This window comes from Hylobates moloch, unplaced genomic scaffold, assembly GCF_009828535.3.
Source record: "Hylobates moloch isolate HMO894 unplaced genomic scaffold, HMol_V3 SCAFFOLD_18, whole genome shotgun sequence".
Lineage (NCBI taxonomy): Eukaryota > Metazoa > Chordata > Mammalia > Primates > Hylobatidae > Hylobates > Hylobates moloch.
Window position 1 is genome coordinate 57,659,140 of NW_026652293.1, and position 27,758 is coordinate 57,686,897.

General features: G+C 39.7%; 1 protein-coding gene and 1 non-coding gene across 5 annotated transcripts in view; one reads left to right on the forward strand and one right to left on the reverse strand.

Annotated features, from left to right (window-relative positions):
• Window positions 1–27,758, reverse strand: part of NVL (nuclear VCP like) — a 100,469-nt gene that overhangs the window by 51,683 nt on the left and 21,028 nt on the right. For all 4 annotated transcript variants that reach the window (XM_032136638.2, XM_058430544.1, XM_058430545.1 and 1 more), the window contains 10 exons: window positions 26,444–26,573; window positions 26,146–26,222; window positions 25,126–25,260; window positions 21,946–22,047; window positions 17,852–17,969; window positions 15,606–15,750; window positions 10,528–10,777; window positions 8,825–9,043; window positions 7,066–7,170; window positions 2,300–2,362 (listed from right to left, as the gene is read on the reverse strand). In XM_032136638.2, coding sequence (XP_031992529.1) covers window positions 2,300–2,362; window positions 7,066–7,170; window positions 8,825–9,043; window positions 10,528–10,777; window positions 15,606–15,750; window positions 17,852–17,969; window positions 21,946–22,047; window positions 25,126–25,260; window positions 26,146–26,222; window positions 26,444–26,573 — 1,344 coding nt within the window. The remainder of the gene's footprint in view (window positions 1–2,299; window positions 2,363–7,065; window positions 7,171–8,824; window positions 9,044–10,527; window positions 10,778–15,605; window positions 15,751–17,851; window positions 17,970–21,945; window positions 22,048–25,125; window positions 25,261–26,145; window positions 26,223–26,443; window positions 26,574–27,758) is intronic.
• LOC116458220 (U6 spliceosomal RNA) lies at window positions 26,787–26,890 on the forward strand. The gene has a single exon (XR_004245265.1). It is a non-coding gene; the product is annotated as a U6 spliceosomal RNA (small nuclear RNA).

Sequence of the window (27,758 nt, forward strand, 5' to 3'; positions counted from 1 at the left end):
ATACAATATTCAACCTAAAAATTCATCAGAAAAAAACTGATTTTTAAAGTATGGTTATATTCATTCAATGAAGTGCCACACAAAAAGTTAATAAACTAAAAATACATCAACAGAGATAAGTATTATAAATAAATATTGAACAAAAATAACAACCAAGAATAGGTGTAGTCACTCACGCCTGTAATCTGAGCATTTCGGGAGGCTGAGATAGGAGGATCACCTGAGGCCAGGAGTTTGAGACCAGCCTGGACAACACAGCAAAACCTCTGCTTCCAGAGACCCTGTCTCTTTCTCAAAAAACAAAACAAAACAAAAACCAAAAAACTCAACCAAACCAAGTTGCAAAATAATACACACTATTTAAAGGGGTTTTTTGTTTGTTTTGCTTTATACCATGGACAGTTTATAAGGAGAGTTCCAAACTTATAACTAAAGAGATATAACAGTTATAAACTTCAAATGTACCCATCCACTAACCTTCAATTATTATCAACTCAATTAATGACCAGTCTTGCTTCATCTATATACTCCTGGCCACTTTCCTTGTTTTACTGAAGAAAATCCTAGATGTCCTATTTTATTTATAAATATCTTGGTATCTCTAAAATATGATTTTAACATGTCATTATCACACTTAAAAATTAGTATTTCCTTAATAACAAATATTCAGTAAGCACTAACATTTCCAATTATCTCATAAACCTCATACTTAAAAAAATTACATTAAAAATTTTTTTGGTAGAGACAGGGTCTTGGTATGTTGGTCTGTCTTAAATGCCTGGCCTCAAGTGATCCTCTTGCCTCAGCCTCCCAAAGTGCTGGGGATTACAGGTGTCGGCCACTGTGCCTGGCCTTATACTTCTGAAACATATAAAATAATACTATATATTGTTTAGGGATAAATACATACATAGTAAATGTAGAAAGAAGTGCATGCAACTAATAAGCACCAAATTCAGCCTTGTGGTAAGTTCCATGGGAAAGAGAAGAGGGAACATCACGAGGGAGGGTTTGTAAGAAGCTTTAAGTGTACTGCTGTTTTTTTTTTGTTTTGCTGGGTGATAGATACATAGGGGTATATTATATTACTCTTTGGAATTCCTTATATGTGGAAATATTTTATAATACAATTTTTGTTAATTACAATCTTTAAAAATATGTTACACTCGGCCGGGCGCGGTGGCTCACGCTTGTAATCCCAGCACTTTGGGAGGCCGAGGCGGGCGGATCACCAGGTCAGGAGATCGAGACCATGGTGAAACCCCGTCTCTACTAAAAATACAAAAAAAAAAATTAGCCGGGCGTGGTGGCGGGCGCCTGTAGTCCCAGCTACTTGGAGAGGCTGAGGCAGGAGAATGGCGTGAACCCGGGAGGCAGAGCTTGCAGTGAGCCGAGATCACGCCACTGCACTCCAGCCTGGGTGACAGAGCGAGACTCCGTCTCAAAAAAAAAAAAAAAAAAAAAAAAAAAATGTTACACTCTTGCTTTAAGGCCTCTATTAGCTCTCTGATATTCTGAAGTTAACATCCAAACTTCAGCTTGGTATAAAGGCCCTTCAATGTCTGGCTATAACCTTCTTTTCCAATCCCAGTTCCCACCAATGCCCTCTGCTTCAAGGTTCACATCTAATACCACCTCTGCTGGAAAATCAAAACGAAGTACAAGAAAAGTTAAGAGGTACGTAAAAAGCCCATAGGAAATACTTAAGTGTAACTCCCTTATTTTAGGGAGAAAGTAATACACAATAGGTAAGATTTAAAAATTGGGGTAGAGATAAATTTTAAAAACCTTTTAAAACAAATGTTACCCTCATTTCTTCTTTGTTGGAATATATCATAGAATGGCATTTTTACTTTTCATAGAAAGGGACAAAAAAATAAGAAATTCAAAGTGTCTTAAATTTAGATAATAAATTGCTTAAATGCAGAAGGAAGATACAGCACTTGAGTGACTTCTATCTCCAGAAGTATTTTTATTTATTAATACAGAACTCATCTGAGCCACATGACAACAGGACAAAAAGTAGATCAGGAGTCGGACAACTCAGATTGAAATCTTTGCTCTACTGCTTCTAGCTGTGGGAAAATTCAGGCTCAGAGGTTAACAGACTTAATTGAGAAAGCATTTATACACCCAAAGTAGCAGAGCAGAGCAAAGCTCAGCCTCCTCACTCCTACAGCACTGATTTTAAATACCAAAATACCACAATTGCTGAAAGATCTGAGAACATTTTACCCCGTAATTTGCATGACCATTACTTTTTCTAATCTAAAATAACAGTTCATGCTCAATAACTTACCATGTTTAGTAATTCGGGGCCCTTGACAGATATAAAATTTAGTCCGGACTCATTTGCAACAGCCTAGCAAGAGGAAACAAAAAGACACAAATAAGACCAATACACAGTAAAAATAACAATAATGATGATGATGTGTGACAATGAAAGGACTTTGTGTGTGTGTGTGTGTGTGTGTGTGTGTGTGTGTGTCTGTGTGTGTGTTTTTAGATGGAGTCTCACTCTGTTGCCCAGGATGAAGTGCAGAGGTGCGATCTCGGCTCACTGCAAACTCCGCCTCCCGGGTTGACACCATTCTCCTGCCTCAGCCTCCCGAGTAGCTGGGACTACAGGCGCCTGCCACCATGCCCAGCTAATTTTTTATATTTTTAGTGGAGATGGGGTTTCACCGTGTTAGCCAGGATGGTCTCAATTTCCTGACCTTGTGATCAGCTCGCCTTGGCCTGCCAAAGTGCTAGGATTACAGGTGTGAGCTACTGCACCCAGCCCTTTTTGTGGTCTTAAGTCTGTGTCTCCCTTTCTATATTAATAGTTATCTCTTTCTTATTAAAAGGAAAAAAGGGCTGGGTGCAGTGACTCACGCCTGTAATCCTAGCACTTTGGGAGGCCAAAGCGGGTGGATCACCTGAGGTCAGGAGTTCGAGACTGGCCTGACCAATATGGTGAAACCCCATCTCTACTAAAAATACAAAAATTAGCTGGGCATGGTGGCATGCGCCTATCGTCTCAGCTACTCGAGAGGCTGAGACAGGAGAATTGGTCGCACCCGGGAGGCAGAGGTTGCAGTGAGCCAAGATTGCACCATAGCACTCCAGCCTGGGCGACAGAGCAAGACTCTGTCTCAAAAAAAAAAAAAAAAGAGAGAAAAAGACAAATGGGAAAAGGGGAATGGATAAAGGGAAAATCAAAGGAAATAAATGTTAACGTGTTAATGTACAACTTTTTTTTTAAATTTCTTTTTTCTTTTTGTTTTTTTTGAGACAGAATCTTACTGTCGCCCAGGCTGGAGTGCAGTGATGAGATCACAGCTCACTGCAGTCTTGACTTCCCAGGTTCAGGCAATCCTCTCACCTCAGCCTTCCCAGGAGCTGGGATTACAGGAGTATGCCACCACACTCAGCTAATTTTTGTATTTTTTTGATAGAGGCAGGGTTTTGCCACATTGTCCAGCCTGAAACCTACGATTTTCTAAGAATTACTAAGGCTATAAATCAAATGGAAATGACACAAAATATTTATGTGAACATTTGTTTACATAAACATGCTTATGTAAATACAAATACATTTATAGCCCTAGTTTGGAATTCCAGTGAAATGCTAGTCTCTGTACTCAAGAAATACCTCATGGGATGAAAGCATTCATTCATTTACAAACGAAAATTTAACATCAGTTATCAGTCTTTACCAAGAGTCAGTGTTGAGAAACTCATAGTTGTATGTGTAGAAGAGTCTAAGAATTACAATCTGAATGCAGAGGTGAAACCTGAATAAAATCAATCAGAACTTCAAAATGATCACGGAAGAGAGGTCTTTCCTACTCTTAGAACCTGGTATCTGAGCTCCCCATCTATGTTCCACTTATTCTTCAGCATCACCACTTGGATTGCACAAGCATTTCAAATCTATCACTTCCAAAACTGGACTCCCAATTCTTATTCTTCCAAACCTCTCCAACTCCAGTAACTGCATGCCCTGACTTTATGCTAGTTACATACTTAGTATGTGCAGGTGCCAAGAAAAATTGTATTATTTTGTTATCCTGAGTAAACAAAACAGTCAAGATCAGCCAAATACCTAATTTCATATGCATCTCTAGGTTTCTAGGTTCTGACCTATAATTTGTTCCATGAGTTTATCCTAGGCCACACTTTGCCTCTGCCATTCAAGGACATTTTCTGTTTCTGGATTCTTGGGCACGTAGCCTTGCACCCCTTGGAGAACCTGATGAAAGTTGTTGTGAACACTCTTCCCCAGAAACAATACATATACACAATACATTGCCTGGGCTCATAGATTCAGTGAAGCTGTGAAGTCCATTCATGGAGTCCTAGGTTAAGAGTCCCTGCTCCCAAAGGTCAGACATAAGAAATCTGACTAAGGCTGGGCGCAGTGGCTCACGCCTGTAATCCCAGCACTTTGGGAGGCCGATACCGGTGGATCACGAGGTCAGGAGACCATCCTGGCTAATGCGGTGAAACCCCGTCTCTACTAAAAATACAAAAAATTAGCCGGGCGCGGTGGCAGGCACCTGTAGTCCCAGCTACTCAGGAGGCTGAGGCAGGAGAATGGCGTGAACCCAGGAGGCGGAGCCTGCGGTGAGCCAAGGTTGTACCACTGCACTCCAGCCTGGGTGACAGAGCAAGACCGTCTCAAAAAAAAAAAAAAAAAAAAGAAAGAAATCTGACTAAACAGAGTGGTCCTCAATTGTTGGCAGTTCAGTAGGGAGGAGAAGAAGAGGAGAAATGTGGATCTATGATGTTTTAGTACTATATATGCTTTTCAAGTTATCCAAGCTACCCCCTCTCTGCTGTGAACAGGACTACTCAAAGGCAGATGTAACTAATTAAATAATAAACACTATAGGACCCACATGAAAGGGAACTGCATTGACCTGGAGAATTCACACACCAGCATGCAGAACCTTCTTTCTGGCTATATTTTTCCAAAACTATTTTGAAAAAAATGTAGATCAATGACTGTGTTGTTCTCTTCTACCTCCATACCCAGCTCTCTGAAAGCAATGCCTTTTAAGAGTACTGAAAGCATTAAGCAATGAAAATTAGTAGTATAAATAAAAGTAAGTTTTACACACAGCACTATGGATATTTGTTATTTACTGAGGAGCTATAATTTGGTTGCTGTGGTACTTATTAAAAATGTTATTATTTCAATTTCTTACAATTCAAAATATTTTTAAAAGTTGATAAGGGTTCGTTATGGATGTAATATTATGCAGACACTAAAAATGATGGATAACATACTTTACACATAGGGAAGACAGTTCTAATAAGCATAATTCCAATGGGAAAAAAAAGCATAAAAAGACAGAAGTTTGCCCACATAAAAATAAAACCAAAAAAGCTCAAGGTGTCAAACATGGTTACAGCCAAGATAAACTAATCAACATTTATAAATAACAAATCTTAATATATGAAGTCATATAAATAAGAAAGAAAATCACATGTATGCCATTAGAAAAATAAGAAAGGATATGAAGAGACAATTCACAAAGAAATATAGCCAATAAACATATTTAAATTAAAAAAAACTAGTTGTTTGTTTCTTTTTTTGAGACAGAGTCTTACTCTGTTGCCTAAGCTGGCATGCAGTGGTGTGATCTTGGCTCACTCAGCCTCTGCCTCTTTCGGTCACGTGATTCTTGTGCCTCAGCCTCCCGAGTAGCTGGGATTACAGGCATGCACCACTGCACCTGGCTAATTACTGGCCAAAAAAACACTAGTAATTTTTAAAATGCGACTTAAACCGTAAGATAGCATTTTTACCTATTAAACTGTCCACTATTAAGAGCAACGTTCATGGCCATCACTAGTTTAAGGTGTGGGAAAATTGATTCTCATACCCTATTGATACAAAGGTAAAAACTGGTGAAAACCTTTAGGAAGGCACTTTAATAATATGGCTCAAAAGCCTTAAAAACATACATTCCTTTGACTGGAAAATTATTTGGAAATGCATTCTAATATAATTATTAGTCAAGGTACAAAAATATAAGTGCAAGACCATTTAAAGTAGTGTTGTTTCAATATGGGATCATTTCCACAAATTATATAACATCTATCTTTATGGTAGAATATTATGCAGGCATTAAAAATATTGATGTGTATCAATATATACTGACATGTGAAGATGTTCAGGAAATATAGCTAAGTGAGAAAAACATGTTTAAAAAAGCTTATATTTGTGGCTGGGCGTGGTAGCTCACGCCTGTAATCCCAGCACTTTGGGAAGCCGAGGCGGGCAGATCACGAGGTCAGGAGTTCGAGATCAGCCTAACCAAGATGGTGAAACCCCATCTCTACTAAAAATACAAAAATTAGCCAGGCGTGGTGGCGTGTGCCTGTAACCCCAGCTACTCGGGAGGCTGAGGCAAGAGAATTGATTGAACCCAGGAGGCAGAGGTTGCAGTGAGCCAAGATCATGCCACTGTACTCCAGCCTGGGCGACAGAATGAGACTCTGTCTAAAAAAAAAAAAAGTAAAAATGCATGTAAAAATGTAAAAGTTAGATATTACTTTGATATGTATGCATAGAAAAATATCTGAAGGATTGACAATGAAATGAAATAATAGTAGTAGATGGCAGTGAGAGAATTACACACAATGCTTTTCCTTTTTGCTTATTTTTATTTTCTATTATGAAAAAGAATTTTAGAAAATAATTACAAGAAATATAGAGGAAAATATTTAAGTTATAAACAATAAAAATACCAAAGCAGGAAACCAAGTCAAGTAAAAACTAAAACTATGGAATAATACTCACTAAAAAGCTAAAATATAATACGTAGAAAATATAATAATTGCATGTTAAAATTGATAGGATTATGGTTGATATAAACATTTTTCAATCATGTGCCTTTGTAATTTAAAAAAGTAGGAAACTTTCATGAAGAAAGTTGTCAGTTTTGCTAAAATAAACTTCTGATAAAAATTATGCATAAGACTTACCTCACTGTAATATTTAAAGTTAAATTCACGTTATCCTATCTGATAGTAAGAAATAAATTACATGCAATTGAACTTATATGATACCTTCGCCAGCAGAGTCTTCCCACAGCCAGGAGGACCAGCAAGGAGGACCCCAGCCGGAGTCACCAATCCAAGAGCTTTGAACTGGTCTGGGTTGCGTACTGGTGCCTGGAAAGAATGATACCAACGGCGATCCATTACATGTCCATTTTATACTGCAGGTTCAAATTATTTCCAGATACATATTTTATGGGTTTTTTTTTTTTTTTTTTTTTTTTTTGAGTCTCCCTCTGTCACCCAGCTGAAGTGCAGTGGCGCTATCTTGGCTCACTGCAACTTCTGCCTCCTGGGTTCAAGCGATCCTCCCACCTTAGCCACGTGAGTAGCTGGGACTACAGGCACATGCCACCACGCCTGGCTAATTTTTGTATTTTTAGTAGAGTCGGGGTTTCACCATGTTGGCCAGGCTGGTCTTGAACTCCTGACCTCAGGTGATCCACCTGCCTCAGCCTCCCAAAGTGCTGGGATTACAGGCATGAGCCACTGCGCCCAGCCTCTCAGGCTTATTTTCAACATGACTGTGAGGCCTGAAGATATGAACAGTACCTGGTTTACCTGTTCATGCTCTGTGGTGATAAAGAGAAAAGTCCCTGCACTTGAGGAATTTATACTTGAACATAATGTCTAAGAACATTTTAGACATAATGATATAATATTTCAACAAATACTTTTTAGAAAACCATTTAAATTTCTAGGTTATAAAATGTTTAGACAATGGTCTCCTCTAAGAAATCAGACGCAGCAGTAACTTTTGCATAGTTAAAAAACAGAGATACCTGTTGACTATAATCCCAGTGTATTTTCTCTTTCAGTAGTACATACCTCTAAATTGATCATATTTCAATGAACCACGGAATGATGAGTAGAAAAGTAAATAAAAATTAATCCAAAGTTTTATGTGCATTAAAATTGCCTTGACCCATAAGATCAAGTTCAGAAAGTCTTTGTCAAACAATTTGGTCTTGACTGAAACCTGTAGTTTTTTGTGGTTGTTTAAACTCACTGCTATAGAAATGAAGCCCAACCAAAAGGATCAGCATAAAATAGGTCTCAATGGAATATTATTCAGCCACGAAAATGAATGAAATCCTGTTATTTGCAGCAACATGGATGGAACTAGAGGTCATTATGTTAGTGAAATAAACCAGGCACAGAAAGGCAAATATTGCACATTCTCACTCATAGTGGGAGCTAATAAAGTGGATCTCATGGAGACAGCGAATTGATGGTTACCAGAGGCTGGGAAGGGAAGGTGGAGAGGAGTATGATGAAGAGAAGTTGGTTAATGGGTAAAATAATAGTTAGATAGGAGTAATAAGTTCTGGTATTTGATAGCACGGTAGGGAAATTATATTTCAAAATAGCTAGAAGAAAAAAGTATATTTCAAAACAGCTAGAAGAAAAAAGTATAATGTTCCCAACACAAAGAAAACATAAACATTAGAGGTGATGAATATCCCAATTACCCTGACTTCATCATTACACATTTAATACATGTATCAAAATATCACATGTACCCCAAAAATATTTACAACCACGATACATCAATTAAAAAAATAAACAAATAAATCAGATCTCAAACAAAAGAAAAACCATTGTTGGGGGCTTAGCACTTGAAAGAAGTGCTCTATTCAAGTCAAGTTAGACACAGTGATTATAGTCAAGTCAGTTTAGCCACAGAACCTAGTACACGTGCATGGAGCTTTATCTCTGGTCTTTAATCCATGACATGCCAATAATATTTGGCAGCTGATATACCTACCAATATTGCCATGGTGAGCTCCTCTCTAATGTCTTCCAGGGCACCAATATCTGCCCATGTCACATTAGGGACAGTGACAAAGCCTTCCCTTTTGGCAGAGGGTTGGACTGAGGATAGAGCAACAATGAAATCATTCAGTTCAATGCACAGTCCTTGCATCTGCTCCTCTGAGAGGGGATCTTGGTCTCTTAGCAACCCCAGCAGCCTTTGTAATTCATCCTTGAAGGGAACAATTGAGGGGAAAAAAATAAAAAAACACCACAACAGCTATTGAAAAGTTACATTTTCTACTTGTAAAAATTATTGCTGTAATATTTCTGTAAGCTATCCTGAAATTCTATGTATTTTAATAATTTTCTCTCTGACACGAGACAAGTTCATTTTATTCTAAAAGATCATATGCTCTGGTCAAGTAAAGATATACCAATTATAATTAAACATATAAGAATGATTTCTATATACTAGGGCTAGGTATAGCAAATATAAGCAGTTGGCAAATATTCATTTCAGCAACCATGATATTTCCCAGGTTTCATTTATAAATATTCAAGAAACAGCTGAATCCTGATGAAATTAAAACAAAGTTACGCTGGAGGTAGTATAATTCATTAATATGGTTCCTTGATGGTTTATCAACTAAGTAGAGGGAAGGCAATATTCCTATTACCATCAAATCTTAAACTTAAAAGGCAGATTTCTTGCTTTGTAGAGAAGATGAAAGGATAAGTCTAAAAAATAGGTAACAAATTAATTCAATTTACAAAATATTAACTTATATGCAATATTATAAAAGGAATGAGTTTGTTATTTTTTACAGAAGTAATTGCAGTTTCAAATGTCTAAGAAAAAAACAAATTATCTGAGAACAAAAGATCTGGATTGAAGCCCCTGCTCTATAAAGTACAGGCTGTATGGGCTTGGGCAAATCACAACCTCTTAAGCTTAGTGCATTTGATTATAAAATGGGGAAAATGATATTTATATAAGGTTACAGGGATCAAATTATATAACATACAGAAGCCATCTGTGCAAGCTATAAAATGCTATATAAAATGCTATATATATTGAATTTTCATGACTCATAAAACTAAAAAATTTAATACTGATCTTAGACTGATAACTGTCCCCTATTATTCACATGACTGTCCTCCAGAGCTGTTTGCAGCTACCGACGTGGATATAGTTGTGTCAACAGACCACTGTAATCTACCTAACCAAAAGTTAACCAGGAGATAAATTAAATGCCAATGCTGAAATAGGGGTTGACAATCTTTTTCTGTAAAGGACTAGACTGTAGACACTGTAGGCTTTGTGGGCCACGGTCTCTGCTGCAGACTCCTGTGTGAATTCTGCCGTGAAGAACGAAAGCAGAAACAGACAACATGTATACAAATGAACCTGGCTGTGTTCCAATATAACTTTAATTTACAAAAACACGTGGTGGGTGGGTAGGCCACAGTCTGCCAACCCCATTCCAGAATTTCATAATCATTATTGTAAAATGAATTTATTCAGAATAAACTAAACATAAAACAACTCATATTTTTGAAATGATACACATTGTGAGTATAAATGATTATTCTATAGATTAAATGCCAATAAAACAGAAAGCAATAAACCTCAACTATATTGACCCTTGCTTCAATGTAAGACAACACAAAGAACATTAAAAGGACACTTTAAGGTGCCTTTAGAGAAAGCACCTGTGTTTCAGAAGTGGGCTCAGTTCCCAGCCTTTCCTCCTGGACTTCTTTAGATGGCAAATCTTCCATTTCAGGATCTTTCTTCTGCTGTTCCTGTAGCTTCATTAAGACTCTATTGACTGCACACATTGCTGCCTCTCGGCACAGTGCCATGAGATCAGCACCAACAAAGCCTGGAGTTAGGTGTGCTAAGTGACAGAAATCAAAAGTTTGAGGAAGCCTCAGTTTTCTGCACAATGTTTGAAGTATTCTGTAGAAAAGACAGGGGAAAAAATTTCTGATTCCTGATCTAATAGTAAAAACAAGTCACCAACTATATTTATTTGAAGTCCTTCACGTCTGCCAAAGGTATCAAAATGGATACTATATAAGATCAAATAGTTCATTCACTCAATAAACGCTATCATTATTACTTGTTCCATCTTATTTCAGAAAGAATTATGGTAAATATCTGCTTTGTTAGGAACCATGCTAAGTGCTGTGACGAATACGTAGAATTTTTAAAAAATATTTTGCCTTTAAGAATTTATAACATTACAGGGGAAATAAGATAAATAACTTATGGGGGTACTTTTAGAGTAGATTAAATGGATATCTACCAGAAATAAAAGAGCCCCCATTCACACAAATCATTAATTATCTTCATCATTGAAAATTATCTTGCCATATACTTCCCATTTCATATTAGGACAGTTAAATCTCCAACTTTATCTTTACCTATTGTTCATCCCCTATACTACACGTATGAAAAATTTTGTTCAACCTAACCGGCAACATGGTATCTATAAACATCTGGACTTCTAGATAATTGTTATTAAGGAATATCTTGAACAATTTCTGATAAGACCTTCTGAATAAAAACTTAAAAGCAGTAAAGATATTCAAGATGAGGCCAGGTGCAGTGGCTCATGCCTGCAATCCCTGCACTCTGGGAGGCTGAGGCAGGCAGATCACCTGAGGTCAAGAGTTTGAGATTAGCCTGGCCAACATGGCAAAATCCCATCTCTACTAAACATACAAAAATTAGCTGGGCGTGGCCAGGCGCGGTGGCTCCCAGCACTTTGGGAGGCCGAGGCGGGCGGATCACGAGGTCAGGAGATCAAGACCATCCTGGCTAACACAGTGAAACCCCGTCTCTACTAAAAATACAAAAAATTAGCCAGGCATAGTGGCAGGCGCCTGTAGTCCCAGCTACTCGGGAGGCTGAGGCAGGAGAATGGCGTGAACCTGAGAGGCGGAGCTTGCAGTGAGCCGAGATCACGCCATTGCACTCCAGCCTGGGCAACAGAGCGAGACTCTGCCTCAAAAAAAAAAAAAAAAATTAGCTGGGCGTGGGGGCGGGTACCTGTAATCCTGGCTACACGGGAGCCTGAGGCAGAATTGCTTGAACCGGGAGGCAGAGGTTGCAGTGAGCCAAGATTGTGTCACTGCACTCCAGCCTGGACGACAGAGCAAGACGCCGTCTCCAATAAAAAAAAAAAAGATATTCAGGATGAAAGGTCTGAAGCCAAACTGCAAGAGTCTGAATCCCAGCTGTTACCCTTTGTAATCTGGGCCAGTTACTTAATCTTTGTGCTTCAGTTTCTTCATTTATTCAATCTATATTATAGTAGTACTTATTCAGAGGGCTGTTGCTACAAATGAATACATGCAAAGCACATAAAACAATGGCTGATCCACAGTTAGCGCCCAGTGAATGTTAATTCTTTTTTTTCTGAGACGGAGTTTTGCTCTTGTTGCCCTGGCTGGAGTGCCATGGCGCGATCTCGATCTCGGCTCACCGCAACATCCGCCTCCCGGGTTCAAGCCATTCTCCTGCCTCAGCCTCCCAAGTAGCTGGGATTATAGGCATGCGCCAATGAATGTTAATTCTTATTTACATATTTTGATATTATAAACTAACTTGGACAAGCAAATATATTTTAAAATTAATAAATTTATAAAGAAGACTAATATTTTCAAATGTCAAGCTAATAAAGAATAAATTATAGAATAATCATTTGGGGCCGGGCGCGGTGGCTCACACCTGTAATCCCAGCACTTTGGGAGGCCAAGGTGGGCGGATCATGAGGTCAGGAGATCGAGACCATGGTGAAACCCCGTCTCTACTAAAAAATACAAAAAATTAGCCGGGCGTAGTGGCGGGCGCCTGTAGTCCCAGCTACTCGGGAGGCTGAGGCTGGAGAATGGCGTGAACCCGGGAGGCGGAGCTTGCAATGAGCCGAGATTGCGCCACTGCGCTCCAGCCTGGGCGACAGAGTGAGACTCCGTCTCAAAAAAAAAAAAGAGAAAAAGAAAAAGAAAAATCATTTGGGATCATATCAGTGAGCAGAATACAAGCAGATAAACATTACTGACAAATTTTTTTAAATTTCACTTGGATACTCTGAATAATGGGAATCAAGAAAACTTTCCACTAAAGAACTATTTTCAAAAGACACAGATCCAATCTGCTACTATGCACAAGAATACAAAACACTCTTCGACTTACCATGAGTTTACGTCCTGATAAACCCATCTTAAGTCAAAAATATCATGATAAACCCTTTGTAAAGTTGAAAAACTATAAGCCAAACCACTGTCAGTTGGGGACTATCTGTACTAAGAACCTTTTGGATGTTATGAAAATGGATAACAGAAAATAATGTCGTCCTTTTCATAGTTGTACTCTATCCCTAAAAAATGTGGGTATTTTTGGTCATCATACTGTAGAAACTCCAAAAGAAGGGAAAGCTACCACTGTTTCTAGCTCCAGCTACTGCAGCCACGTGAGACCGCGAGGCAGAACCATCTAGCTGAGGCCTTTTTAAATTCTTGATCCACAGAAACTTTCAGACACAATGAGTATTGCTGTAAGACACTAAATTTCGGTGTGGTCTGTTTTACACCAATAGAAACTGGAACAATTATATATGGGTCTCCTTTTATGTACGCTGAAACTTTTCCATAATTTAATGCTTTTGAAGTACAGGATGATATCCGGAGGATCATTTGAGGGCAGGAGTTCAAGATGAGCCTGGGCAACATAGTGAGACCTTTTCTCTTTATAAAAAATAGTAATAATAAAAGAGACAGCTATCAATAGCTACCTTATTAAAAAAAATTCTCTGTCAGATATTGTGCTAGGTTATGTTAATTTAATACTCACAGGAAGCCTTTAATTTATAGTATTATGATCACTTTATAGATAAAGTTATTATTATTATTACTGCTTTATAGGTAAATAAACTAAAGCTTGGAAATGTTAAAAACATTGAACAAGGACCAAGGATAACAGGAGGCAGAGGTGGAATAATTTTCCTTCGCTGGCTCAAAGTTTGGGCATCTATTCACTGCCTCTGCAACCCAGTCCCGCCTAGGTCTGGCCTTTCCCCTCCTTACTTACACTTACTCACACCCTGGACCTCGTCATCACCTGGATCTAGCCCCTATCTGAGATCACAGTCTCACATGCGGCACTCTGCCCAGTCTCACATGTCTGAGCTTATATGTGCAATTACTCCCACACTGTTCCTGGACCTCACCAGGATCTTCAGTGCACCCCTTCCTCATTAAATACCTTTTTTTTTTTTTTTGAGACAGGGTTTCACTGTGTCACCCAGGCTGGATGGAGTACAGTGGCACGACATCAGCTCACTACAACCTCCACCTCCCAGGTTCAAGTGATTCCCCTGCCTCAGTCTCCTAAGTAGCTAGGATTACAGGCATGCACCACCACGCCTGGCTAATTTTTTTGTGTATTTTTAGTAGAGATAGGGTTTCACCATGTTGGCTAGGCTGGTCTTGAACTCCTGACCTCAAGTGATCCACCCGCCTCGGCCTCCCAAAGTGCTAGGATTACAGGTGTGAGCCACCATACCCAACCTAATATTTCAGAACATTTCTTTTTTTTTTTTTTTTTTGAGACTCCGAGACTCTGTCGCCCAGGCTGGAGTGCAGTGGCGCCATCTCGGATCACTGCAAGCTCTGCCTCCCGGGTTCACGCCATTCTCCTGCCTCAGCCTCCCAAGTAGCTGGGACTACAGGAGCCCGCCACCACACCCGGCTATTTTTTTGTATTTTTAGTAGAAACGGGGTTTCACCATGTTAGCCAAGATGGTCTCGATCTCCTGACCTCATGATCCACCCACCTCGGCCTCCCAAAGTGCTGGGATTACAGGCGTGAGCCACCGCGCCCGGCCCAGAACATTTCTTAACTAGATATCCACTCTACCACTTCAACAGTGCTTCCTGAGATAGTCTCGCTTATGAAGTTATATTTCTGGTTATTGGTGGATGTTTATTTGCTCTATGGACATTACTCATTTGCTCAATTACTAGGAAAGGCTGGTAATGCAGCAAACAGCTTTCAACTGTCTGGCTGACATTTCATTACTGGTAACAGGACCTGTGGTCTCAGACAGGTTAGTGGAATAGGTTAAAGTATGGTACTCAGATTTAACCTATAAGTGGACCAGATGGCTTGCTGTATGCCATAGCTCCAGACATTGCCACTAACCTGGTCAGCCAACTAAAGAATGCAAGTCATTGTTAATAAGACCAGACAAATGAGTATGGATACCTAAGTCCATTACTACTTCTGAAAAAACAACCTGAAACAATTATCCTACTGATGAGTAAATTGTTTTCTTCCTCTTTTTTTTACAGAGGGGCCTCCCTCTGTCACCCAGGTTGGAGCGCAGTGGCACAATCATAACTTACTGCAGCCTTGAACTCCTGGGCTCAAGCAATCCTCCTGTGCTTCAGCCTCCTGAGTAGCTAGGACTACAGGTGTGTGCACAGCTGATTTTATTTTTTGTAGAGACAGGGTCACACTATGTTGCCCAGGCTCAAACTCCTGGTCTCAAGTGATCCTCCTGCCTCGGCCTCCCAAAGTGTTGAGATTACCGCATAAGCCACTGCACCCAAGCATAAATGATTTTCTTAATGTGGGCTTCTCCTTTCCAAATCAATTTAATTGGTACAAAAAGAAAGTGAGAGAGAAAGAAAAGGCTACATGGTATTTCTCACCTCTTACTTTCAAACCATTCAGTTAAGATGACTTAGTGGCATACAAACTTCATTCTATAAAAATATACCTTTCCCTGGATGCTTCATCTGGGATACCTAGGCATATTTCTCGGTCGAACCTTCCTGCACGTCTCAAAGCAGGGTCTAACGAGTCTGGTCGATTAGTAGCTCCAATAACTAGGACCCGGGCTGTAGCAGCCACATTATTCAGATCTAGTAAGAGACAGAGAAAGAGTAGTGAACAAAACACTTGACATTGAGGGCAATAATGGTTACAGAATCATTTCATGGTTAAAGATAAAGTATTACAGATTTTGACAGCAACATACATATAAAACCAACATTTATTAAATGTCAAATATGTAAAAGGTGTGAGGAGGATAAATAAAATACAAACTCTGTCCTCAGCAGTTCACAATATATTGAGAAACACTGAGTGTGTAAATAAAAAAATGGCATCAGACAAATTTTGTGAAATATAATAACAGATATAAACAAAGCACCATGGTAATACGAGAAAAGACATCATGAATTCCAACTGAGGAATAAGGGAGGGTTCATGGAGGTGGTAACATTTCAGAAAAGGCTTGAAGGGTAAATACAATTTTAACAAGCAGATATCTAGGCTAATGGAATTCCGTGTAGAAGAAAGAGTATTAGTGAAAGCACAGAGGGTCAAGCATGCATGGCACATCCAGGCAAGGTGAACAGGACAACAGGGAGGCTGGGGAGGATGCCGAAGTCTGTGTCTCAGAATAGACTGATAAAATTAATTCGAGCAGGGGAATACAAAATAGTCTTCAGCTGTTCTGGCTTAATCTAGGAATGTATTTCCAGGAATGGACAAAACTGAGGGCTTAAATCTTATCTTTCCTAAGTATTATTTCTCTCAGCTGAACCAGGATTGAACAGCAGGGAGTCTGAGGTTATTTTCCCTCACAGGTAACAAGAAGGTAGTAAGATGCTAATTGAATCATGAGGAGTTTATACAGTGTGTTCTTTTTTTTTTTTTGAGATGGAGTCTCACTTTGTCGCCCAGGCTGAAATGCAGTGGCGCCATCTCGGCTCACCGCAAGCTCTGCCTCCCGGGTTCACGCCATTCTCCCACCTGAGCTTCCCGAGTAGCTGGGACTACAGGCGCCCGCCACCACGCCTGGCTAATTTTTTAATTTTTTTTATTTTTTAGTAGAGACAGGGTTTCACCGTGTTAACCAGGATGGTCTCGATGTCCTGACCTCATGATCCGCCCACCTCGGCCTCCCAAAGTGCTAAGATTACAGGCGTGAGCCACCGCACCCAGCCACAGTGTGTTCTTTAGCTAGCAAGAAGCCATGAAAGCATTTTCTCAGAATACAGGCCTCAAAGACATGGCAAGAAAATTTTAGATAAAAATAAAACAGAATCCCAGCACTTTGGGAGGCTGAAACAGACAGACTGAGCCCAGGAGTTCGAGATCAGCCTGGGCAACATAGTGAGACCATCTTTTTAAAAACAAAAACAAAAACAAAAACACCCAGCCACAGGGGCTCACACCTGTAATCCCAGCACTTCAGGAGGCTGAGGCCAGCAGATCACCTGAGGTCAGGAGTTCGAGACCAGCCTGGCCAACATGGCAACACCCTGTCTCAAAAATCAGCCAGGTGTGGTGGCACACACCTGTAATCCCAGCTACTCAGGAGGCTGAGGCAGGTGAATAGGTTGAACCCAGGAGGCACAGGTTGCAGCGAGTTGGGATCATGCCACTGCACTCAAGCCTGGGCAACAGAGAGAGACTGTCTCAAAAAAAAAAAAAAAAAGCCAGGCATGGTGGTGCACACCTGTGGTCCCAGCTACTTGGGAGGCTTAAATGGGAGGATCACTTGAGCCCAGGAGGTCAAGGCTGCAGTGAGCTGTGATTGTGCCACTGCATTCCAGCCTGGGTGACAGAGCAACACTCTATCTCATCAATCAATCAATCAGTCCATCAATCAGAAGAAGAAGCAACCTACAACCTGATAATGCAAGGAACATAAAATATATGCTTCAAATTTTCTTGTGTACACAAAACAAGTGCTATTTCTTTTTATTCATTTTTAGAGGTAGCATCTCGTTATGTTGCCCAGGCTGACCTCAAACTACTAGGCTCAAGCAATCCTCCTACCTTAGCCTCCCAAAGTGTTAGGATAACAGGCATGAGCCACTGTGCCCAGTATGACTTTTTTTTTTTACACTATTTGATATTTACTATATGAATATTATTTTATGTCTTCATGTATTAATTACACTATTTTAAAAAATTTACTCTCTTAAAATGAATTTATTATTTTCAACTAACCATCCATGCAGGTTAGGAGTTGGGCTACAATTCTTCGTTCCATATCTTTTGAAGCCACTTCTCTTTTGGGGGTAATAGCATCAATTTCATCAATGAAAATGATACATGGTGCATTTGACTAGAAATAAAAATGTCACAAAAAGACAATCATAAATGCATCCCTTACACTGAAGCACAGTTAAGCATATACATTTTTTAAAAAATCTTAAAGGTCAAGGATCATTTGCCAAAAGAATAACCCTAAAGAAGGCAGTTCACATGTGTTACTTCTGATTTTTATCTGACTTAAGAGAACCAAAATGATTAAAAGTACACAATAAGAGACTGCAGATAGGATAACACATTTATAGTCTCTTCATCAATGCATGTTTTGTGATAAATCTACTGAAATTCTTTTGTAAATTAGATACATTTGCTATGCTATGAAACAGAAACAATGATTTTGGATAAGCATATGCACAGAAAAAAAAATTAAGACAACAAGTTTATAAACTTTAAATTAGCAAACCCAAGCTTGCTAGAAACGTTATGAGGGTTTCTACTAACATAAGAATCTCCAAGCCTTTCTCTATAATTTGCTATAAGAGGAAATTTGAGAAGCACCAGAAGCTTTTTTAAAAATCTGTGGTAAGATATACATAAAATTTACCATTCTAACCACTTTGGGTATGTAGTTTAGTGGCACTAAATATTTTCAGACTGTTGTGTAAACGTCACCACTATCCATCTCCAGAACTTTCCCAGCATCCACACTAAAAGTACCGGAAGCTTATTTTAAAGGCTACACTGAATAAGGAAGGATGGTAAAGTTCTAATACATCATTGTAAAGATCACCTCCAGTTTTTTGTTTTTAAGAAATAAACTAGATACGGTTCAGAAAGAATAAGTTAAGATGTAAGGATCAGCTACTGAGAGTAGTCAAATTCATTAAGACAAAAAGTAGAATGGTGGTGGTGGCCAGGGACTGGTAGGAGAGAGGAACGGGGAGTTACTGTTTGGGAACATGAAGATGTTCTGGAAATGGATGGAGGTAATGATTACACAACAATATGAGTGTACTTAATGCCACAGAATTGTACACTTAAAAATGTTTAAAATGGCCTTTTCAGTTGGAACTGCCAACTTCCACTAATTCACCAAAATGACGAACACAAAGAGAAAGAGGAGAGGCACCTGAGAGATGTTCTCTAGGCCTTTCAGAAAACATGGAACTGTTCCTTTGGCTATATGTATGCAAATCTATTAGAAATGTCTTATTGTAGGCCAGGTGCCATGGCTGACACCTATAATCCCAGCACTTTGGGAGGCCAAGGCGGGTAGATCACCAGAGGTCAGGAGTTCAAGACCAGCCTGGCCAACATGGCAAAACCCCATCTCTACTAAACATACAAAAACTAGCCGGGTGTGGTGGTGCATGTCTGTAATCCCAGCTATGCGGGAGGCTGAGGGAGGAGAATTATTTGAGCCTGGAAGGCAGAGGTTGCAGTGAGCTGAGACACTCCAGCCTGGACAACAGAGAGAGACTCCAGCTCAAAAAAAAAAAAAAAAAAAAAAAAATTAGCTGGTGGGTAGTGCATGCCTGTAATCCCAGCTATTTGGGAGGCTGAGGCAAGAGAACTGCTTGAACCTGGGAGGCAGAGGTTGCAGTGAGCCGAGATTGTCCCACTGCACTCCAGCCTGGGCAACAGAACGAGACTCTGTCTCAAATAAGAAAAGAAAAGAAAAAAGAAAAGAAGACAAGAGAAGAGAAGAGAAAAAGAAATGTGATACTGTAGACATCAAGGGAATGGGTACTGTTCAAAAAGGAATGTCCCACAAGTGTTAGCACCGCAAAACTGGAAGAGTCTATAACGTTATCCAGCATGCTGCTGGCATTGTTGTAAAGAAACAAGTTAAGGGCAAGATTCTCGCCAAGAGAATCAATGTGCGAGAATCAATGTGCATATTGAGCACATTAAGCACTCTAAGAGCCGAGATAGCTTTCTGAAACGCGTGGAGGAAAATGATCAGAAAAAGGAAACCAAAGAGAAAGCGTCAGTGTGCTCCACCCAGAGAAGTGCACTCTGAGAACCAATAGGAAGGAGCCTGAGCTGCTGGAACCTCTTCCCTGTGAATTCATGGCATAATAGGTGGTAATAAAGACCTCTGGACTGTAAAAATGTTTCTCTTCATTGAGTAGAAGTGTAGTGTCCTCTTCCCCAAAGAAACATTTAAAGCAAATTTAAATTGTTGTCCTAATTCGTTGTGTAATGTCTTTACTATTCAAATTTAATGTATTTCTTGCTGAAAGACGTGAGGTGCCTTATTGTGCAACAAATTACTCAATTGGTTAGAAAACAGCCAGGTATTATTTATGAAATATCTGTACTGGTTTGAAGATAGTCCCTCTAAATCATCATGGAAGAAATAAAAATATTTACAAAAAACTTAAAAAAATGTTTAAAATGGTAAATTCTGTTATATATATTTTACCACAAAAAAGAGATAAGGATCAGTTAAAATGAAAAAAAAATGAAGAAAATTATCTAGATTTACAATCTAAATCATTTTACTCAATCAGTTACTCAATGGTTAGGACTGACAGTGATTATGCTAAGTAAGGCTGTCAGTGTCGCTTAAGGCATCTCAAAACCATGGGAACCACCACATCTTAAAGGGAAAGATATTTAACCTATGGCTAGCTGGCTCTCTTCCCTAATCATCCTTATGACAATGTTTGCACAAGACGCCTATGACTGCTAGATATATTACCCAGTTACAAAGGAGTAAAATTACAGAGGCCAAAAGCATCAGAAAACAAGCACATCAGTACTTGTCAGTGACCTGGAAAGTTGAATGGGGGAAAAAAAAAGAATAAATGATGGTCATCAGAATGTGGCCTAAAGAAAGCATAGTTTTCAACCAAGTATCACTTGATTGGATTTCACCTTTTTGCCTGATCCACATGCTTTACTGTACTCATTCTCATTAGGGAAGAGGGGACCAGGAAAAGCAGGGTGCTAGGCCACATATTTACTGAGCATCTACTGTGAGGTACTGTACTGGCTCAGTACTGGTTTAGTGAGAGGTTTAAACACAGAACTAACAACCTAAAGATGCCATTTGTCTCTTATCCTTATTCATCGTGTTTACCATACACACAAAATTTACTACTTGTCTCTGGCTATGCATGACAATTTAACAACGGAATCCACCGCATTTTGGAAAACAGGTAGCACCTGAAAAAGTTCAGCTTTGCTCTGCACCCTGCCCTTTCCATCCTTTTTCTCTTTATCCTCCTAGTGTTGCCCACAGCTTTTTCAATGTCAGCCCGCACAATAACTACGTAGATGGCCTACCCATTCTTGTTATTTAAAATGTTTTTTTTCTCAATTACTGCTTAAATATAATTTCTCTTCTAATTTCACACAGGCTTCTAGCAGTTGTATTGGATATTCATCAGCTACTATATATTGTCAGTGCTAATAATGACATAAAATTAAACTTTTCACCATTTTTTAGTTTTAAACACAGTGATATTTGTTCAAGTGTGAATAATCTTACAGCTAATATTTATGGGGCTTGTGCTGTGTGCAAGGCACCATATCGAAGGTTTTATAAGAATTCTCTCATTTAATACTCTCAATAGCCATATGAGATTTGGGTATTATTATTGCCCTAGTTTACTAGTAAAGAATGACAGAATTTATGCTGGTATTTTTATGGTTGCTTTTATAATACCCTAAATAACAATTTTTACATTGCTTACAATCTTTTTTGGCCAAACTTAAGTTGAGGAAAGTAAAAGTGAGTGGAAAGTATCATAAGGATAATATATTTTCAACATATGACTACAGGGTATGACAGCCCAGAATTTCTCACCAATTATATTTATGGTCGATTTCAAATGAAAAGGGTTATTTATCCAACAGCTGGTATCACTAAATCTACTTTAAATATTTAGCCATCATGCAGAGCAAATTACCATGTTTATATTAATAAAAGAATGGCCAGTGAGTAGGTTAACAAATACTAGCATCAGAAAAAGCAGGATCTTTAATATAAACTGGTAGCTAGCATCTGACCCCCTGGCGTTAGTCATTAACTGACTCACCACAGCTTGCTCAAATAGTTCTCTCAGCTTCTGCTCAGACTCTCCGGATACTCCAGACACAATCTCTGGAGCAGCCACTTTCAAAATTGGCAGGTCAAGTTCCTATGCAGACACATAAAAGAATAACCAAATATTCAAATTTTAATTTCCCTACTTTTTCTTATCCAGTCCCCTCAAATTTTTTAAATAGCTAGTTTCCTGAGGAACTTCATCTTTTTATGTTGGCCCAGTGAAAAACACTATTTGAAAATCAATGGTTTTGGCCGGGCACGGTGGCTCAGGCCTATAATCCCACTACTTTGGGAGGCCGAGGTGGGCGGATCACCTGAGGTCGGGAGTTCGACACCACCCTGACCAACATGGAGAAACCCCATTTTTACTAAAAATACAAAAATTAGCCATGCATGGTGGCGCATGCCTATAATCCCAGCTACTCAGGAAGGCTGAGGCAGAAGAATTGCTTGAACCCGGGAGGCAGAGGTTGTAGTGAGCCGAGATCGCGCCACTGCACTCCAGCCTGGGCAACAAGAGCAAAACTCCGTCTCAAAAAAAAAAAAAAAAATCAATGGTTTCATGCAAACACATTTAAGTGGATACCTTCAACTTGTTTTTATTTTATACATGTCACTATGAAATTCGATTATCTTTTCTGAATAAAGGTTCTTGACTCTCAAGAGATATGTTACCCCCACTTAGGGCTGAGCCAAAGCAATTCTTTGTTTTTTTTTTTTTTTTTTTGGAGGGACTGTGTCTCACTATGTTGCCCAGGCTGGTCTCAAACTCCTGGCCTCAAGCCATCCTCCAAATTCAGCCTCCCAAAGTGCTGGGGATACAGGAGTGACCATTCCTGGCCTATCAAAACAATTCTTACCTATCTGCTAAGGAGAAAATAGCAAGGGTTGTGACACAGATGTTTCCCACACATTCTGCTAGTATTTCTCCAAATCCTAACCCAGAGAGTAGCCAGTTACTAGTCAGAGGAGGGAGACTCTTTAAGAAGAGGCCAGGTGTGGAGGCCCATGCCTGTAATCCCAGCACCTTGAGAGGAGTTTGAGACCAGCCTGGGCAACACAGTGAGACCCCACCTCTACAGAAAATAATAAATTAGCCAGGCATGCTGATGCATGCCTGCAGTCCCAGTTACCTGCGAGGCTGAGGCAGGAGGATCATTTGAGCCTGAGAAGTCAAGGCTGTAGTGAGCTGTGATCATGTCACTGCACTCAGCCTGGGCAACAGTGTGAAAATCAGTTTAAAAAAAAAAAAAAGAGAGAGAAGAGAGACTACTGTTCTCCCATTCTTGTGCTTATCTTGAAATTTCACTTCCTCAACCATACCTTCCTTGAACCCAACTCTAATTTGGGAATCCTAACATACCATACAGCATTTTGCACTTCTTGTTTTCCATTTATTATAGTCATTATTATGTACAGCATTTATTTATATGAATGACTGTTTAATGTCTCTCTCATATTAGAACTAGGATTGTGGTACTTAACACTATAATCCAAAGTCTGGGATGCAGTCGTCATGTAATGGAATTATTAAACAAAAATGAAGCAAACCAATCAAGTCCCCCTTTACAAATGATTTTCTTTCATAGAACATTATTGTATTAGCACTAGGTATAACATGCTGTTTTTCTTTTTTCTTTCTTTTTTTTTTTGAGATAGAGTCTCGCTCTTGTTGCCCAAGCTGGAGTACAATGGCATGATCTTGGCTCACCGCAACCTCCGCCTCCTGGGTTCAAGCGATTCTCCTGCCTTAGCCCCTAAGTAGCTGGGATTGCAGGCATGTGCCACCATGCCCGGCTAATTTTGTATTTTTAGTAGAGATAGAGTTTATCTATGTTGGTCAGGCTGGTCTCGAACTCCCGACCTCAGGTGATCCACATGCCTCGGCCTCCCAAAGTGCTGGGATTACAGGCATGAGCCACTGCGCCCGGCAAGCATGCTATTTTTCTAATCGAAGTTACTCGGATAGTTTACATTATTGCCCCCTACAGTTTCTGAAAAATCTGAGAGGGTTAAAATAAGATTGCTAACTTTTAATTTCTCAAAGTAAGTGTCTATTATTACCATTTTAGAAAGAATTATTTTAAAACTAAAAAGTATAAGAACATGACTCTAAATAAAAATTTTGAATAAATTTAGCTCTATGAAAAATAATATAACCCTAGTTTTCTTATTTTACTGCTCCTTAGAACCACTGGGAGGGCAGGTGCAGTGGCCCATGCCTGTAATCCCAGCACTTTGGAAGACTGAGACAGGAGGACTGCTTGAGGCCAGGAGTTTAAGACCAGCCGGGTAACATAGTGGGATTCCGTCTCTACAAAAAAACAAAAACATTAGCTGGGCGTGGTAGTATGTGTCTGTGGTTCCAGTTACTTGGGAGGCTGAGGTGGGAGGACCACTTGAGCCTGGGAAGTTGAGGCTGTAGTGAGTCATGATTGCACCATTGCACTCCAGCCTGGGTGACAGTGAAACTCTGTCTCAAAAAAATAAGTAAAATGAAATAACTATTGGGTTAAAGGGAAAGTGAAGTAACTAAAATGTAAGCTATGTGTTAATAAAAAGGTTTGTTTAAACTGTATTATTATGGCCGGGTGCGGTGGCTCACACCTGTAATCCTAGCACTTTGGGAGGCTGAGGCGAGCGGATTGCCTGAGCTCAGGAGCTCGAGACCAGCCTGGGCAACAGGGTGAAACCCTGTCTCTGCTATAACACAAAAAATTAGCCTGGCATGGTGGCGTGGTGGCGTGTGCCTGTAGTCCCAGCTACTGGGGAGGCTGAGGCAGGAGAATTGCTTGAACCCAGGAGGCGGAGGTTGCAGTGAGCCAATATCACGCCACTGCATTCCAGCCTGGGTGACAGAGTGAGACTCTGTCTCCAAAAAAAAAAAAAACCAAACTGTATTATTTTACTTTTTATCTAACTCTTGCCATATATACCATTACATACATTTAAAAAAAAAATCCCTCAAGTTGCTCGTGAGAAACAATAAATAAACTAAATGAATAAATATCACAAATAATACCAGCATGATAACAAAGGGATCAGTTCCAATGACTATGTTCTCTTCCTGAAGAATGCCATGTCTGGTTTAAGTTGACCAAAGAGAAAAAACAAAAACAAATAATAACAACAAAAACAGCAAAAGCAAACAAATGTCAGCAAGCCTCACCCCAGCAATTGCATGTGCAAGTAATGTCTTCCCACAGCCTGGTGGTCCATGAAGGAGAACTCCACGAGGGGGCACGACGCCCAGGTGGTGGTACACCTCCGGGTGACGCATGTGTATAAGCATCTTGCAGACCTCCTAGCAGAGGATAAGCACAAAGATGTCTTTCAAGACAGAAGAATCAAAGTAGAATGAAATGTCCTATTTTTCAGAGCAGCGAAATGGAGTAGATAGGTAGAATATACACCCTAGACTTAGATCAGACTTTGAATCCTGGCTCTGGTACCTACTGTGTGATTTCAGCAATAACCTCTCTGAGGAGCTATTTCCTAAGCTGTAACATTATGTACCTTGAGGATGTAATGCAAAGTTAACTAGCATGGCAGATGAAAAAGAGTAGGCATTAAAAATAAAGTTACCATTACGGCCGGGCGTGGTGGCTCACGCCTGTAATCCCAGCACTTTCGGAGGCTGAGGTGGGCAGATCACGAAGTCAGGAGATCAAGACCATCCTGGCCAACATGGTGAAGCCCTGTCTCTACTAAAAATCCAAAAATTAGCTGGGCATGGTAGCACGTGCCTGTAATCCCAGCTACTCGGGTGGCTGAGGCAGAAGAATCGTTTGAACCTGGGAGGCAGAGGTTGCAGTGAGCCGAGATCGCGCCACTGCACTCCAGCCTGGCGACAGAGCTACACCCCTTCTCAAAATAAATAAACAAATAAAATAAAATAAAAAATAAATAAAAATAAAGTTACCATTACTATTAGTACTGTTAAGACAATATTACTTATAAAGCATGGATCTTATATATACTATAATTAAAATAATAGAAAAGTTCAAAATAGTATGCATCTTTTCTCCTGCAACGCCCAAAAGGGTACAGGTCAGGTTTGCCCTTCTCAACCTTTGCAGTTTCCTTTTCTACACCCAGATCATATTAGAAACAAAGAGGCAGGCTTTTTTTTTTTCATAACTGATTAGTAATATATCCATTTGAGGTAAAATTCAGAATTTGCACTAACTTTTAATGTCATATCATTGCCTCCCACATCTTCAAACTTCACGCTGGAGATCTGGAATTCTAACCCCCTGGCTTTAGCTGGTAAACAAAAATGAGGAGATGAAAAGATTAATGATTCAGTAGTAACTCATAACTATAATGAATAGTCTTTAAGTAAACAAAGGTCCATTAAATATAGAAATATTTTCTGGTAAACATTTCTGCACATAGAAGGTCCCTCAAACAAAATAGCTTGGAACAGAATGATGCTTCTCTCACTGCAAACATGACCACTGCCACCAACAAGACTCACACCTTACCTTTCTTTTGCAGGACAGCTTCAATTTCTCCATCTACTTCCTGAAGATCTTTCTTCCTTTTGCTTCCTTTATTCTTTAGCTTGCCTTTCCATTTTATATCACTCTCCAAAAGAGAAGAATCTTTTGAACCCTCAAAAGAAAATAAATTTAAATATGCCATGCTTAAAATTCTATGCCAATAATTATTTTACTTTTTAAAGAGGGGTATTGTAAAGAAAATTCATTCCTGCCCTAGCACTTTCACCTCTGTTAACTATTCCCAGCCTCTTTGCTCAAAGATGCTGTCTATTGGGAACGTCCTTCTTCTCACTCCCTTAAAGCTCAGTTTAAATCTTAACATTTGGTGCTGGACTCGGCAGCACATATACTAAAATTGGAATGATACAAAGATTAGCATGGCCCCTGTGCAAGGATAACATGGAAATTTGTGAGGCATCCCATATGGGGAAAAAAGAAAAAAGAAATATTAACATTTGAATGACGCTTCTTTTCCAGATTCTTTCAGTTAGAGTTTTTTTTTTTGTTTTTGTTTTGAGATAGAGTTTCGCTCTTGTCACCCAGGCTGGAGTGCAAAAGGGCGAACTCAGCTCACTGCAACCTCCACCTCCTAGGTTCAAACAATTCTCCTGCCTCAGCCTCCCAAGTAGCCCACCACCATGCCCAGCTAATTTTTATATTATCAGTAGAGACGGGGTTTTGCCATGTTGGCCAGGCTGGTAACGAACTCCTGACCTCAGGTGATCTGCCCACCTCAGCCTCCCAAAGTGCTGGGATTACAGGCGTGAGCCGCCCTGCATGGCCCTCTTTCAGTTAGATTTAATCTTGTCCTCACATTCCAAGGACACTGCATTTGCAACTATTATCAGTTGGAATAATCTGCCTTGTATGAGTGATTCACTTATCTCTGTCTCTCTCACTGAATTGTGAGCTCCTTGATTAAGGACACTGATACTTGCCTTTTATTTCTCACTGAGTCTTCTACATAGTTGTCTTCATCTGACAGCTGATGATTCACTAAATTAAATATGACTATAGAACTGCTTTGACAGTCATAACAAAGTATAATTCAGCCAAGCACACTGGGACACACCTGTAGCCCCAGCTACTTGAGAGGCAGAAGGACCACTTGAGCTCAGGGTTTCGAGGCTATAGTGTTCTGTGATCATGCCTGTGAAAAGTGACTGCACTCCAGCCCGGGTGATGTAGCAATATTCCAACTCTTAAAAATAATTTTTTTTTTTTTTTGAGACGGAGTCTCGCTCTGTCACCCAGGATGGAGTGCAGTGGCACGATCTCAGCGCACTGCAAGCTCTGC